We start from the raw sequence: 16,761 nt of genomic DNA on the forward strand, positions 1-16,761 counted from the left end.
AGGGGTATTGTTGTTATTACTGTGGCTGTGTATTTGTGCGTTTGCGAGATAAACGTCCTCGCTTCTCTTCTTTCGTTAGATAATGGTAGTGCTGCCTGTTTCTGGCTGTTCTGGCGCATGAAGTAGAAGCAACGCTCACCTTTTCTGGTCGAAGCATGATTGCAGTTCGTGGGCAGGAGCAGCTGTGGGGAGCGGTGTCCAGTGTCCACTCATTACACCAATGAGCGTGCGCCTCCCTGTTCGCATTCTAGGGCAGCTACAAGTACGAGCGTTCATTATGCATGATAATCAGATTACGGCAGAAGACATCGCTGAGATCATCATTCACATTAGCCAAAGAGTCGCGGGAGCTGCTTTCTTATTCAATCAAGATAATTGATTTCCATCGCGTTTGCCGCTAAATACTCGCTAAGCTGCTTTTCAAGGCAGATACCCTATCTGTTCACTTCAAGTTGGGCTATGTGAGGCACCCGGTACACTCTTGCGTGATTCGAGCGCTGCAGTGTCGCAAGTGTTTAAAGTTGAGACTTGTTAGCGCCGTTTTCACGAGCCAGGCGGCCTGCCTGCGTTGCACAGGCAGCCATAACGAATGTTTGAGTGTGATTGAGGAGACAAAATGTTCGGATTACGATGGCCCCCATTAGGCAACTATTGTCATAAGATAAAAGAATGCGCAGTACCGCAAAGCTTGAGCACGAGCAGTTTGATACACAAAGGTACGGCAGCATCCTTGCGCAAGAGGAGGAAGCGTTTGCGTCGTCAGCAAAATAAAGATCAAAACAAGAGCCCACTTACTTCAGTTACACCCTTCCAGCAGGAGGTGGTTAAGATGGGTGGATGTAAAACTTTAATGAAGGTCCTGAGGTACGCGACTCAGCGCACTGCGGGCCGCTCACACGTTAGGACAGTCAGGCCATACCCGACCACCGCATCGTGGGCCCTCTGGACAGCCCATAGTCTCGCCCCGCCATCGGGGCTCTTGATAGCGGAGAACCACTTGTCCCCATTGATGTGTTCCGTGCCTCGCAACGAGGGGCAACGCCAGAACATATGGTCAAGGCTAGCGAAGTCATTGCAGTGCCTGCAAGGACTACCGGAAGAGGATCGAAACTTTAGCTTGGGAACTGCTCCAATGCCGCCTATGCAAATACACGTAAAACGCTGGAAGGCTTTTTTTTTCTATAAGCACTGAGCCGATTTTGACTAAATTTGTTGCATTTGAGAGAGAAAGTTATATTCAGCTTGCTGCTGGAAGCGACATTTTAACTTAGGCCCGGAATTTAAAAGCGAAGCTTGCTTTGTCTCTTCGTTCAACTTTTCCAGTGCTGCTGCTGCTGCTGTTGCTGAAGTGGTTCTTGTCTTTCATACAGCGTCGGAGGTAGATCAGAGGCAGGATCGCGACAGAGAGGAAAGGCGACGCGAGAAACTTGTTCGGACCTTTCCACTGCGTTGCCACAATGCGCTCTGGAAGTCCCTGTGCGCCTCGCCAATGCCCTATTGGCTGCTCCCATAATCCGTGAGCCCTACGCAAAAGCACTGCAGAAGTGGCAGCGCTCACCTTTATACTAACGCGCAGCAGTCTAACAGAAGTTCGTAAGAATGGTAGAGAGGAAGTAGGGAGATGAGGCAGAGAATGAGGTGACGCAATCACACAACGAGTGAATAACACCCTTGCCACTATTCCCTCTTGGCAACTGGCATAAATGGGGGCCGGGAAGCATGGGAGAGAGAAAAGGTGACCAAAGAAAGCAAGCAAACACTACTGCTGCAGACGGCAGCAGTTGCTGGAAAACTGGATAAATTTATATTCAAGGTACGGCGTGTTGCGCAATACCTCATAATTTAATTAATGTTTCTGCCACCAACACTTTTGCCCCCATGCGCTGAGACGTGTGAGGCAATGACAATGCTAATCCTCTCGCAAGCTATAAAAATGGCGCACAAAAACACGTCGAACAAACGCGTCTTGTTGTGTATTATGTGTACTACGTACACAAGCACAAGCGGTGCACGGAAGGTAACGTTCGACTTTAACTCGGTGCTCTCGTATTGCACTGAAGGCTTAAGCACTTAAACATTCCCTGTAAACGTAACCACAAATTATCGTCAACCGATTCAAACAACAGAGAAAGCTTCGCTTACAACTTGCAGCAATTCCCACAGTGTGTAGGATGCGCATATTTTTTTTTTTACATCGAAGCTCTATATGGCTAGGGTTCCATGTATTTCTTGTGTGCATCAACAAAAATTTCCTCGGCAATTGATCACACCCCCTCAAACAAGAAAAAATGGAGTGGCTCATTCTCTTCGCAATGCAGAGGCTACAAGCACTCAGCAAAGTCAAGCGAACGGTGCGTACATTAATTGGATTCACGCATACAACATACAGAACAGCGTACGTTTCAATAAAGAACAAGCTCAAAATAGGCCCCTATCATCAGCAGCGATGGCTTATACCCCCGCGAGCAAAGAAAAATGCAGTGGCTCATACCCCCGAAAGGCAGAGGCTACACGCGCGCAGCAAGAAAGACTACAGGCACTCTGCCAACATGGAAAAATAGAGAGTTTTAGAGTTGGGGACCCAAGTAAATTGCAGGCCGCAAGTGCGCATGCGCACAATTCAAGTTAGTGTGGGTTCTTGCGTTCGCGTTGACACAAGACTCAAAAGCGGAAAACTAGCGTGGATCCTCAAGCCGTCATGGGTCATAGAACAGCACACTCAGCTCGTAGTAGGAGCACAGTATCACATTTATTCCGCCTTATTGTTTGCCATTTTTGCTCAAAAGTGCATTCTGTTTTCACTTGTAATAAAAACTTTTCTTTCTTTTTTGCTTTCAAATGGCTTTTTTTATCCAATGCGGCGTCCTAAGCGCTCAACCCAACGCTGACTGCGTTTGAAGCAATTCTCAAACTCTGCGGCCCCTCTAAGCCCAAGAGCGGCTAGGCAACGTGTCTTGGGGATCCATACACAGTCTTGGGTCCCCAATCCTAAAACTCTCTAGTAAGTTTACTATCTTAGGTCCAAATAGAACCCTTATCACACGTCTTGCTGATAAGAATAGATAAGAACATTTTGACCTGCGTTGGGTACCTCTACGTTAGCACTGCCCTCTCTTTGTCGGCGTTTCAAGCTCTTGCGTATCTACTTTCCTTCCGTTCTCCTGTGTGGCAGCGCCGTCAAAACATCACGCGTGTCTACTTTCCTCCGACTACGTGGGGCGGCGGTCCTGTGTTCGCGCGAATGGATATAATGATGACGTTAAATGAGTACGTACCTTTGTTAAAGCTTCTGTGTCTCCTCTGTGTCGTGTGCTAGACAGCTTCGCTGGTCAACCAGCTACACAGAGTGGAATGGCTCACCATTTTTTTTTGTAGCATTTTCAAAAACATCTAACTTCGAGAAAGAAGAAGCGCAGAGTTTACAAATTCGTAAGTAGGCACCAAGAATAGATATCGCAGTTGCGTAAATTGTATCCCTAAGAATGGCTAAAGCGGACAACATTGATACATTAATAATACATTAATGCTTGCGTGAATTTGTTACATAGTGTGCAATGGTTTTGTAAGAATCCTATTTGTTTGTTAGTGGTCTGATTGAGAGCCACGTATAATACATCAATTTTGCCTGTTTTACATGTATTGGCAGGCTCAGTTTACGGAATTGTGATATGCTTCTTCACTGCTGGGTTAAGACTTGTCACTTGATAGCTTGATTTTCTGAAAATGCGCGGTTTTCATCAACTCTGATAAAAAAAAGGACAGCCTAAATCAAAATTTTCCGCTAACAGCCACTACATTTTAACTTTTATAGGCGGCTTTTCTTAGTGAGTAACCACCACCTTTTCGTACGCCACATGTCCAGCCTATTTCGTGGGTTGATCCCGGAGAGAGTAAAGCTTAAAAAGTTAGCTGATGTGTGCTAATCGGTATGTGCACCAGGTACCACTAGTCATGGCGATGTTCCGTATATATATCGTTTGTACCTAATAAATAACACCTAACCAGAATGGCCTACGGGCAGGATTTGAACACAGATATCCTAGCACAGCACCCCTAGCACAGTAGCCCCACGCTCTAACCGTTGCGGCACGGGCGCATGCCTGCGTAGGCGGAATAAAAGATCCTTAAAGGGACCCTGAAACGATTTTGGCGATTTTCTACAAACGTACTGAGTCGTTAGAGTAGGTTCTTCTGATCATTAATTGATGCATCTAAGTGCTCTGCGTAAAGCGTGTAATTTATTATAAGGTTTTAAAAATACCCATCGCTGCCGATCGCAGCGCACTGCTCGGCGGAATTTTAAGCCGCCCCTACCCATATGATGCAAATAACCCATATTACGTCACATGGGCGAGCTATCTGATTGGCTGACCAGGGCGCGTGGTCGATAATTTTTCCAACTTTATGGTGAACAAATGATGCTCGTAATAGTTGGAATGTTAGTTACTTTGTTTTTGTAAAAAGAAAATTCCTTAAAGAGAATACACAAGAATAGTTTTTTAGTACACTTCAGCACTTCCGGCACACAGCAAGTGTCGTCTGCTTGTGTTACAACGTACTCCATTTTGACGAGAGCTCCGCGGTCAGAGTCGGTCTCAGTCTTTTCGCGAGCACTATGATTCGACTTTGTTGCCTTGTGGACTGCAAACCTAGCGACCTGCAAACCGCGAGTCCAGTATTAGGGCAAACGCAAGCGCAAGGGGACAGGGTCTGGCCGCTTGACTGTGCCGGGATGAGCCACGAGATGAGTAGAAGGGCAAATGTGAACGGTCTGCACGGTGCAGCCACCTGGTGGCACAGAGCTCAACCATACACAGTAGCAGCAACGAAGTGTATTCTTTGCTGCTGGTGTGTATTTTTCGCAGGAGTGTAATCATCAACACGTTGATTTATAAATGTTTAAAATGCTTTACACTTGGTTAGAGCAATATTAGCGCTTTGTTTGACTGGTTAAGCGCTGCGCCAGCAAGTGTCTGGACCGTGCAGACCGATCAGGCTGCTCACGTACGTCTACGCTAAAGTTCCTTCATCAGCTTGAGTTTATGCCTCCAGTCATTTGCCGAAATGACCAGCTTGCCTGTTTTTAGCGGAGTACCGGACACGTTCGGCGCTACGACAGAATGCTCGCAACGCACGCTGCTTCGATAGCTCTCGGTCGACGGCCAAACGGCTAGCGGAGAGGTCTCGCGCGGGAGGGGGCGTGCTCAAACAACCGGAAGTGAGCGATGTGACGTCGCATCGTGACGCTGAACCAGTGAAGGCGGAGCTTAGCGCCGCTCGCTCGGCGAGCGAGTTGAGGAGGAAAAGCATAGCTAGGGAGGAGGGTAACTTCTAATCGCTTGCAGCTCCATTAATACGTAACGCTTCACTTAAATTGTGGTGCGAATGTTCTACTTAAGCTGTACCCTACGCGCCTACAAAATTTGTCCGAACCGTTTCAGGGGCCCTTTAAGAATTTTCTACGTGGAACGAGAGCACATTGAGATGCTTGGAGCGCTTTATTACAATATAAGCTATTTGAACATGTCACTTGATTTTTGCCGTCTTGAATAACTACACATAAAAATAAATAAAGGGGCTGGCGGATGGATATCCCACTGTGGTATAAAGTTTGTAAGCAGAGATAAGGTGCCTCAGAAAGGCTGACCAACGTTTCGATAGCAGGACCTATCTTCGTCTAAGGCGGCCTCGTCACCCTGGGCATGTTAGTTTTAAAGGGTTAGTGCAGTGCCGTCACGTGCGGGTGTTGTCGGTTGCGGTTGGTTATAAAGGGAGAGACCTCAGAGGTAATGAGCGCTGTCGCCTTGAGCGTCGTTCCAAAGACGAGGGGACAAGAGCGAGCGAGTGGGAAGGCGGGGAGAAAAGAAAAGAATGAAAGAAGAGATACTGATTTCTATAGTTGTAATGCGTTGTCTGTAAAACATTGCTCACATTAACTGTACGATTTCTCTTTGGGTCCGATTCTGAACGCCAGGTGGCGAACTATGTCTAGGCGTGTTCATATTTCAATCGCTTAAACTGGTGCACAGAAGAAGCTGTATTCTAAGACCGTAGACAGCTTCGCTTGCTGGAGAGAATTCTAACAGTGCTATGCAGACTATGGGAGCCATACAGACTCTGCCGGCTTGTTCCCTCGCTTTCCTACATGTAGTAGTCATAGTAGTATGGATGAAATAATAACTGCCGATGCAAGGTTCTTGCAGTAAAGTACCGCGCACCTCACATTATCAAACAGGCCCCTACGTGTTGTCAGAACGCTGCCCGAGGAGCTCTAGTGATACGCTATATATAGATGCAGAAACAATGTGCTGCATCGTGTGCGGCGCACGCTGCAACTCAGCTCCGGAGGAGCCCAGATGTGGCGCTGCGCGAACAGGATACCGAGGCTAAGCGACAACGCCGATGAAGTCCTGCAGTTCAAAAGTGCAAAGCGGACACACTCATATTGGCTGTCGTGAGCATGCCCTAGTACGGAAACATGAGGTCCAAACAAGGCCACAAAACCGGCAAGAGTCTATGCCTGTTTACTTAGTGAGCTTATGTTTACTGCAATCCAGACTACCACTACAGCTACAAGCCTTACACTTAGTCTAACATCCTAATATATTGCTGCCGCATTCATTGCTTTGGCTATATGACGAAACTATGATTCTTTGAAATAAATAAAGAGATTTCCTAGTGGCCGGATTTGAACAGATAGCCTCTAGCACAGAAGCCCAATACAGTAACGATCCGATATAAGGCTTTTCGCGATGTTGGATGTGCCGCGAACCATACACTTGCGCGTTGTACACGAGCCTGTGCAGTAGCTATTATCATAATCTTCATATCACCTTCATTTTCCTATCCTATCTGTGTCGTTCCTGCAAACCCCTTCTCCAGCGCTAAGTGGCAGGATAGAGTCACATCACCCAAGCTGACATTTCCACCTTTCGTTCATAAAATTTTATCTCTCTCTCTGTCTCTTTTCCGTTTATTCAAATGACATGCCAGCTCGACATTTTCACGCAGGTTTCACGTGGGAAGCGCCTACGAGTTACCTGAGATCTTCAATAAAACAATCGAAAAGGCAAAAGCTGTATTTGATTTGGCAGAGAGCATGGGGATTTACATGACAGTACTTGACATTGGCGGAGGCTTTCCCGGAGGACTGAGAAAACTTGACAAGTTTATTAAGGTAGGTATTTCTCACTGCACGCTTCTATTCGTTCCATTTGCTGGGCTGTGACCAGCTGCTGTGAGATGATGGTATCAATGATTCTTGTATTTTCATGGCTTTTCCTTTGTTTAGTTCACACGCGGAAGTTTGGTACATTTCATTCAGATTCTCTGCCCGGCTAGCGCGCCGCACTCCGCGTTTGACATGGCCAGTAAAACTACTGACTTTCCAATTTCTGTTTACGACGAAAGCGGTGAAGCTGATTACTCTCTAACCTGTCGCAACTAGGAACGCAGACAAAAAATAACGGGCCAGGGCTTTGACCGAATCATCGAACCGCTGCTCGCTTTTACGTGAAACTAAGCCTGCAAACGGTTGATATGCTGTAAACATTCATGTTTGTCCAGTTCGTTTACCTTACAGTGTGGTATTCGCGAAAAACAGCCATTCAGCACGCACTTTCATGTTGCTATAGGGCCTGGCTTTTGCACAGACTTTTTGTCTGAGCCTTCCTTATTGTCATCCAACATAGGCCAATAATGTTCTTCAGTGGAAGAAGATAGTGTTGAATAATATGTTTATTACATTTGAAACGATACTGTGTTTCTAAGCAAACCTTGCGTGACTTCAGCCGGTGTTAAGAGTAGATGGCGGAAGTTTTATGTAGTCCGCATGATTTTTCCCAACTGCAGAAATTCCTCTGGTCGTGAAGGACGAGCCTGATGATTACATTTATTTACATGCAGGTGAGCGAGAATATTCGTTCGGCGACGGATCTTCACTTCCCGGCGTCTAGTGGCGTAAAGCTCATCGCAGAGCCTGGACAGTTTTTCATCACATCATGCTATGCGCTGGTCGTTCAGGTGATTGGAAAAAGGCGCAGGGATATAGTAGTGGATGGTATGTACGTTTCTCACTGTTCATTGCCCTTGAATGCAAGGTGTGATTGTTATAGTGTTCCCGTGGCAAAACAGCTCCAGAATAGAAACCATTCGGCGGTGCACTTATTATCGCTGTGCCTCCGCAGCTCAAGAAATGAAGTAAAAAAAGAAAAGCTCTAAGCCAGCCTCAGACTTCGCATGCCCTCATCGAGCCATTAGCGGCTTAAAGCAGTTGCTTGTACACGCAAAAATATCTTCGTTGAAGAGAGTTGTTTGTACGCCTAAAAAAAGATGTTCGTTGAAGAGAGCCTTTCGAGTTATCAACACCGTGGATGCCTGATAGCCTTATGCTTTAGGCGTGGTCATCATGGCTCAGTTTTAAAGGAAGGACCCCAACAAGTGCATCTCGGGACCTCCTGCTTGCATAATTTGAAGGTTCCTGTCAATGTCCTTGCTTGCGAGAAATGTGTATTATCTCAATTGCGTAAAGGAGGCGATGTTATTGCCATTGCCATTCAACTTCCACCCCAATCATAACATAGTTTCCATGTGAGGATTAAGAGGGCTGTAGCATCCCATACAATTCGCCGCAATCCTTTGGTTAGGTCGAAGCTTTATCTTGCATTATTTATTTACCAAATTAGTTCCTAGCAAACCGTCTCCCAAGTGCAGAAATATGTGACTACAAGGCTTTCAAGGTGTATATTGTGTTAATCAACAGTAAATGGCGGTGGATTTTGTCCTAACGAACAAATATGTCACAGAAAGGGTATTATGCTCCTGATCTGAAGGTGCTGCTTACGGTGCCAGTAATCTCTGCAAACGGTGTCTTAAATGTATTGAGATAACTTTAGCTTTCATGTCTTGTGTTCGTCAGCGAAATTGTAAGTGAATTGACGATTCCTAAATTATCAGTATGCCGAAGTGTACTTGACACCATTTATAGACAGATCTCAATTTTTCAAAGTGGGATGCCTGTATGCTCAAAAGTGAGGTACTCTTACACTGAAGCACTAAATTGTACGTAGGAATCATCCAACCCCATCAAGACGTGTTCATCAATGAATCCAGAGACAACTGCGTATCACGCCATGTTTACGAGTTCTTGGACGTGGGATACTGGCCACTGCAGGTGAGAATGCCATGCCACTTATTTATACTGATATGTGAGCTCACGACGATAGTAAGTTTCTGGCAAATCTAAATGATTGCAGACACTTGAATGCACTGTCCAAAACACGTTTTACGCAAATGGATAAGCGCTCTTTTCATGTTGCATCAATTGCCAAAACATTTCGTTCATTGTGATGCAGCTCCTGTGGCTGCTGCGCGTTGCCCGGCCGCGCGCGGCACCGCGAGTCCTATTTCGAAGGCGATGTGCGGTGGGGGACAAAGTGCGGCCAGTGCTGATAGATTCGCGTACGCTGTGTTTTCGCCGCTTAGTTCGTGATGAAACGTGAGGCAGTACGAAGGCCAATTCGTTCGCTGCTTCTCCCGTGCTTCCTATCTCCAGCGTTTTCGAGCGAGGTATGTTCACGTTTTCTTCTGTGCGCGGGTCACCATGCTTGTCAATTTAGTAAGCGAATGTTTAGGTGTTTATAGGACCTGTAAAACAACTATCTTTACTTTGTATAGCTGTCTGCTAATTAGCTATGGCAATCGTTGCGTCGCCTTTCGGGCAAACCAGGGACCTTTTTGTTCGTTTGACGATGGGAAGCACTTATATCAGTGAAATTTCTTAATGAGCTTGAAGACACGCTTAGTAAAACAAAAGTAATTTTAGCGCTACAATCCGGGCAAATAAGGGGCAGGAGTTCAGGATGGCAAACCACTTGCGGCAGTGCATGCACTGTCGTGCCATGCCTTTGCCTCGGCGAAGCACCCGTTTAGTGACGTGAGTGACAACAAAAAAACATGAAGAATAAGAGTTGTTCAAGGTATGAACTTGTGGGAGCGATATTGCACTTCCTGTATATTTACTTGTTGTTCGCCTGTAAAGTGAATAAATAAACAATAGATATCGCAAACACTACGAAGTCTCCAACATCAGCTTGCCGTTGTTCTCGAAGATAAAATACCTTGCCATGCGAGGGAACCTTCGGGCCACTAAATATAGGTAATAGGAAAAGGGAGACCATTGAACGAGGCTGTGGGAATGGGAATAAAATCCGTGTCATTAACAAAAGAACAAAGGGCAGCAACGACAAGAAACACACCCTGGTTTATTGTAGCGTAAGTGAAACTAAGCGGAAATATATTTTGGCAGCATGGGCAACGGGTAGAAGAGAGAGTGAGTTGGGTGGCGGGCCGATTATGAAAAGGCGAGGCATCGTTGGAATAATTCTGAGGCATTTGGTGGTGTTGTCGGCTTATATAGAAGGGAAATTGTAAGGCTTTGGCAGTGTGTCTCGAGGTACAGTGTCCTTGCTCCAAAAGTGCTACTCGTGAAGCTGAAAGAATCTGCAGGGTACGTTCCAACTAGTTTTCTTCGTAAGGATTCCAGAACTGCTTTGCATCTTGAACTAGAAAAATGTATTCTTAAACCGGTCGCTAATGAGGGTAAAACATATGTTGACGCCTCAAACGAGGAAGGTGTCCCACCATAACTCTTGTTACGAAAAAGCACTACAAGAATGAAACTTACCGCTGTAATTAGGAAAGGCCATTTATGGTGAGAGTAACGCATCTTTATTAGTTTTACAGCTACTATAAACCAGTGTGTGTTGCTTGAGGTTGCTGAACGTTTATTCTTTTGCTAACGACACGGCTTTTATCCCCATTCCCGCTGCCTCGTTGAATGGCCTTCCTGTTATGACCGCTTCGGTTGGCGATTTTGTCCGCAGCCACCGCCACCGCCACCGCTGCTGGTGTCCGTCGCTGCTATCACAAGGTTTCTACTCACTATGAAGGGTTGGCCAAGAAATGGTTGGGTTGACTTGAGGAAGAAACGGTTAATTACATAGATAAAAAATGCTCGATTGAAAAACATGTTTGGCGTACCTGATAAAATCAAGCAGGGTAGGAAAGTGTTCGTCATCACCCCGTTTAGAAGGGGGTATCAATAAAACATCATCATCCTTGGCATCGTATCGGGCCAATTGTCACGTGATGTGAGATGTGCGCCACATAGCGTGGACACGTGCTCATTTTGGATTGCATATTATCACACCTGGTAGAACGCCGTGTAGCTGTTGCATAGGCAGCGCTACAACGCAGTTTGCGTTTCCTCTCAAGTATATGGCTTCTACTAACTATGTGGGGTTGGCCAAGAAATGGATTGATTGTTTTAGGAATAAAAGGAAGATTAAGGAGATGAATGAAAAATGCTACAATGAAACTTTTTATAGCATACGCAGTATGAAAATTGGCATGACCTTTATGTTGCCTGCACGTTTCCTTCTTGCACCCTATAGGACCGTTATGTTTCTTAAAGGGCGCTATAACGTAAAACTATTCCAAACTTTTCTATTCTAATTCTGCAATCAGCCCTTCGCGATTGGTCAAAAACATTTTCGGACCACCGCCATTTCACCTGTCTTTCACGCGACGTCACGAAAACCGGGCTAGCTCTCCATCTGATATAACGTGTGCACACGGATTATGCATTATTTGACCAAACAAAAAAATAGTTCTGATTCGAGCCTATTCGCCATTAGCCCTCGGCTGTTGGGCAAAAGTTTTCGGGCTGCGCCCACTTCACCTGTCTCTCACGCGACGTCACAAAACCTAAAAAAACTCACTTCGTCAATGTTACGTGTACGCGATAAAGTTGCATTAATATGCCGAACAAAAGTGAATTTTCTTCTGAATAGCCGCACGCTGCCCCGTTCCGAAAGGAATAAAAGATGGCTGCCTCCGATTATTCAGGGACTGGCTACACGCACTTGTCGGAGAGCATGGATATAAGCGTGTAATAAAACTTCTTGCGTGGCCTTGTAACGTTTTCGAGCACTTTAGGCACGTTTACGACCTCGTTCTGCCAACTCTTCTTTGCTGAGGATCCGTTTTAGCATCATTCTTAAGCTTCCGTTGCATGCCGCCGCGATTGTCGACGAGCCACCGCAAGCAAAGTAAGGGAAAGCGGACCAATCGCAGACGCCGGCACCACACTCTTCATCCGGTTATCGATTTCACTGCAGTGGCTCTACCCTACGAATCCCTCTCCACTTGAGCGTGCTCCTCGCCTCTTGTGAGCCAATTAGATAAGACACGCCGCTCAGTGCAGGAAATGTTATTCGTTCTGAAAGCAAAGAAAATGACCTCCTATCAGCTATGAGAGCGTTTGATTGGTCTGTTCAGCCAACCCTGTCGGTGACCTCCCGATGCTTGCGTCGGCGGTTACGCAAATTTGATGTCAGGCGATTGGAATAAAAAACGTATTGGAATAGTTTTACGTTACACGGCCCCACAGCTCATACATGTATCCGTCGCGCATGGCGTTGAACAAACTGGACGTACCTGCAGACAGCCAAGTTAACGCTTGAACTTCGAAACGGAAAGAATTTTTAAAAGAGAAATCCTTCCAATTGGAAATAAAGGTCCGCCGCACACAGCTACAACCATGCCTATGCCTACTTCAGGGCAGGGCTTTCTATCACGTTTTGACAAGGCATATATATGAGATTGTTATAACAGCATGTTCCTATGGGTGGGCAGCGCAACCCGGACGAAGGACGAGAGGAAGTACACAATACCAGCGCAGACTAACAGCTGGTATTTTATTTCAAGCAAGGGACTATAATATACAGAAAATGTAAACACGTGTAAAATGACGTTTGCAAGGGTGATTTTTTGAATGGCCTATCTTTCCATTCAAAAAATCAGTTTCTTTATCCTGTGGAGTGATAGAAGCCTGGCTGACGCATGCGCCTGAGTTCACATGCATGAAGTAGGCCTCTACAATCTCGTGGTTAATTTGATTCATATTTTTATACAGAATTTCCGTTTGTTCAAACATGGGTTTGCATGAGCAAACTCTACAATGTGCGGCCAGGGCTAACACCCTTGCAAACGTCATTTTACACGTGTTTACATTTTCTGTATATTATAGTCCTTGCTTTAAATAATAAACCAGTTGTTAGTCTGCGCTCGTGTTGTGTACTTCCTCTCGTCCTTCGTCCGGGCTGCTCTGCCCACCCATAGGAACATGTTCAGTCACCAACTCGCCCAGCTTGCCGAGTTAATTCTGTTATAACAGCCCTGGTAGGTTGCATTCTTGACGCTTAAACTTTAAGTGACACCCAAGAAATTACCCCACTAAAGCTTTTTTTATCATCAAAAGTATGTTGCAAGAAAGCTGCAAAGATTGTCTCCCCAAATCCTAACCAACCAGCAGATCATTCTATTTAATAAGTGCTGTGTTCCGAACACACATGTTCAGTGGGTGTTTAAGAAAAAGAAACATACCACTCAACGAGCATGCCATTCTATAACATCTTTTATGTCGTTATACTTATAGTAAAGGTATGCTGCAATAAATCTGCAAATATTGTCTCCTCAAACCCCAACCATGCACCAGATCTTTCTGTTTAAGTTTTGTGTTCCGAACAGACCTGTTCAGTGGCTGCAACTTGAGCAAAAAGAAACATCTCCGAAACGAGCGTGCCTTCCTTAACATCTTCTTGTTTCCATATTTTCATGCAACACGAGGTGTCGCATTCTTCTTCAACTTTTTATTCCGAACTTGTTTAAGATTAGTGGCTCAAACTGATTTTCTTCAAAATGACACTGCACATAAAAAAAAACGAATTAGATTGAAATCACATGAAAGCATCAGAACACCAGATACATTAGAAACGTCACAGAATAGTTTATCAAAATTCTATACAGAAGCAGGGAGGGAGAATGAAAGCATGGTTGCGCTATCATGAAAATTTAGACCTCTAATCTTCATAACGTCAAACAGGCATGGTGCCGCAATTACTGCGACTAGTTGAGACTTATGCATTAACAGTATATGATGATAATCCGCGGCGACACACGGCGGGATGACCTGAAAGCCGCTAAACCTTTGTCGCTCATAGCGTCGCTCAGGTTCCGTGTTTGCAGAAAATTGTCCCCATGGCGACCATCGCCCAGAAGTGGTTCGCCAAAGAGGACAATATGAAGAAGGCGTTGTGGGTACATACGCGACCTCCGATGCAATTCCCTGAGCTATGTTGGTTTTCCATAGCGCGGTTCCATAGCTGCCGACGCTCACTCCGTCTGACTGAGCTCCATCTAAACAGTTCAATGAAAGCGTGGTCGGACCTGTGGAACAGCAACGACTGTTCCAGTTTACGCACCTCACTTATTGCGCATCTCCACACCTCATAAATGTAGTTAAGCGCCACTGTGAGGTGTTCTGACCCATGCCTGATTGTTTGAAAATACAAGGTGAAAGGACGTTGCTCCATCATAATCGAGCAGCTCCGAAATCACCACTCTGTCTTCCTGTGTACAGGCACCGACAAAAGTGGTATACTCCACGCAGCGGGAGCCGGAGCAGCGGCACACTGCATCGCGACGCCATCTACATTGACACGAGTCAAGCGACACGCCAGCAGATAATAAAGGGCACCCATTGGCTGTCTCGATCCCTGATGCTGCCGGCAGATGGCGTTGCGATGCAGTTTGCCGTATAGGCAATATAGACCGTATAGACAGAATTCACTCGTATAGACCGTTGACCATTGCATCGGTAATATACAGGCTAGCAATGCAGGCAATCAAATTAAAGCTTCGAGCATGGACAGAGAATAATGGCATATTGGGAGAACTTCAGAATGGCTTCAGAATAGGTAGGCGTTTGGATGACAACTTGTTTGTTCTTAGTGTATTTAAATATCAAAAGCAGAAAGCACACCGTTGTATGTGGCCTTTTTAGACATTACAGGAGCTTACGACAACGTGGACTGCAACATTTTGTGGGATATTCTGGAAGGGGAAGGCTTAGGTAACGATTGTATACAGCTTTTGAGAGTGATTTACCTAGAAAATACCGTTTGCGTTGAATGGGAAGGGATGAGGAGCGAGGAGAAAGTTCATATCAACAAGGTACTGAGGCAGGGGTGCCCTTTATCCCCGCTGTTGTTTATGATGTACATGGTGAGGATGGAGAGGGCGCTAGAAGGAAGTAATATCGGGTTTAATCTCTCATACAAACAGGCGGGTACAGTAATAGAGCAGCAACTCCTAGGTTTATTTTATGCGGACGACATTGTGTTGCTAGCTAACAAGCAAACTGATTTACAACGTCTGGCTAATATCTGTGGACAGGAAGGCAACGATTTAGGTTTGAAGTTTAGTGTTAGAAAATCAGGTGTTATGGTATTCAATGAAAACAGTGAACAGACAGTGGAGATACAGGGCCAAGAAATACCTCGGGTAACAGAATATAAATACCTTGGCATATGGATAAACGAAGGCAATGGATATATGGAAACACAGCAAAAAACCATAACAGTAAAGGGGAAGAGAAATGCAGCCATAATGAAGCACAGAGCGCTATGGGGATACAATAGGTACGAGGTCCTCCGAGGTATGTGGAAAGGTGTAATGGTTCCAGGACTTACTTTTGGAAATGCGGTTGTTTGCTATAAATCAGGGGTACAATCAGGACTCGACGGCAACCAAAGGTCAGTGGGTCGCCTCGCATTGGGCGCTCACGGGAAGACTACAAATGAAGCTCTGCAGGGTGATATGGGCTGGACTAGTTTTGAAGTGAGGGAAGCTCGCAGTAAAATTGAGTATGAAGAACGGCTGAGGAATATGGAAGAAAGTAAATGGGCTGGGAGAGTGTTCAGGTATCTGTACAGGAAAAACATTGATTCACAGTGGAGGAAAAGAACTAGGAAGTTTACCAGCAAGTATGCGGCCTGTAGGGTGGACAACACAACAACAAAGGTCAAGCGGAAAATCAGAGAAGCTGAATTAATCTCATGGGTGGCGGCAATGGAAAAGAAACCTGCCATGAGTAACTACTTAAGAGGAAAAAACGAAATCGGGAAAGAAACCATTTATGATGACTCAAAGGGAAGCTCATTACTTTTCGAAGCTAGGATCAGGATGCCTTAGAACACGCACCTATAAAGCGAGATATAAGAAGGAAGAAGAAGCATGTGCTTGCTGTGGTAAAGCTAGGGAAACTACGGAGCATGTTTTATTAGTATGTGAAGACATCTACCCAGCGGTCGATTTAGGCACCACTGGCCTCCTTGAAGCCCTTGGGTTCAGAAAGAGCAGTGGTAAAGCAAACATGTCTGCAATAACATTAGTAAGAGGCGACTGGAGGACTGGTGGAAGAAAAGTAGGGAAACGACAAAAGACGGAGACATACAAAAGCACAGTTCGCAATAGGGGATCAGAAAATTTGGACGTGGTAGTTCATAGTGTTTTTTTGTGTCTTTTTTCATTGTTTAACCTAGGTAGAATATTAGGCAGTATAGTAGCAAGAGCTTGGTGGCGCAACCCACCGCTCCGTTCCAAAGGGGACGCTCATAACATCCATCCATCCATCCGTTGCTCCGGCTCCCGCTGCGTGGAGTATACCACTTTTGTCGGCGCCTGTGCATACCTTTCTTCGCCGTTGTTTGTCACACTGCTCTGTTACAGCGTTACTGCGCCCAGTCCCGTTTCTTGGTGCGGAAGCGGCAGCGACAGGCGACGGCATCGTCATCGTGCGACCTGTCGCAAGATTGTATCACATGATGCGGCTACCGCTTCCTGGCCGCAAAAATAATT

At 45.7% G+C, this 16,761-nt stretch overlaps 2 protein-coding genes across 2 annotated transcripts in view; one reads left to right on the forward strand and one right to left on the reverse strand.

Moving 5' to 3' along the window:
• Positions 1-16,761, reverse strand: part of LOC135916997 (ornithine decarboxylase-like) — a 110,987-nt gene that overhangs the window by 88,340 nt on the left and 5,886 nt on the right. The gene's annotated exons all lie outside the window — the stretch shown is intronic.
• LOC135917009 (uncharacterized) overlaps positions 1-16,761 on the forward strand; it is a 45,939-nt gene that overhangs the window by 24,325 nt on the left and 4,853 nt on the right. Inside the window, exons 7-9 of the mRNA XM_070532691.1 lie at positions 7,012-7,177; positions 7,906-8,059; positions 9,069-9,172. Coding sequence (XP_070388792.1) covers positions 7,012-7,177; positions 7,906-8,059; positions 9,069-9,172 — 424 coding nt within the window. The remainder of the gene's footprint in view (positions 1-7,011; positions 7,178-7,905; positions 8,060-9,068; positions 9,173-16,761) is intronic.

Source organism: Dermacentor albipictus, chromosome 1, assembly GCF_038994185.2.
Source record: "Dermacentor albipictus isolate Rhodes 1998 colony chromosome 1, USDA_Dalb.pri_finalv2, whole genome shotgun sequence".
Taxonomy (NCBI): Eukaryota; Metazoa; Arthropoda; class Arachnida; order Ixodida; family Ixodidae; genus Dermacentor; species Dermacentor albipictus.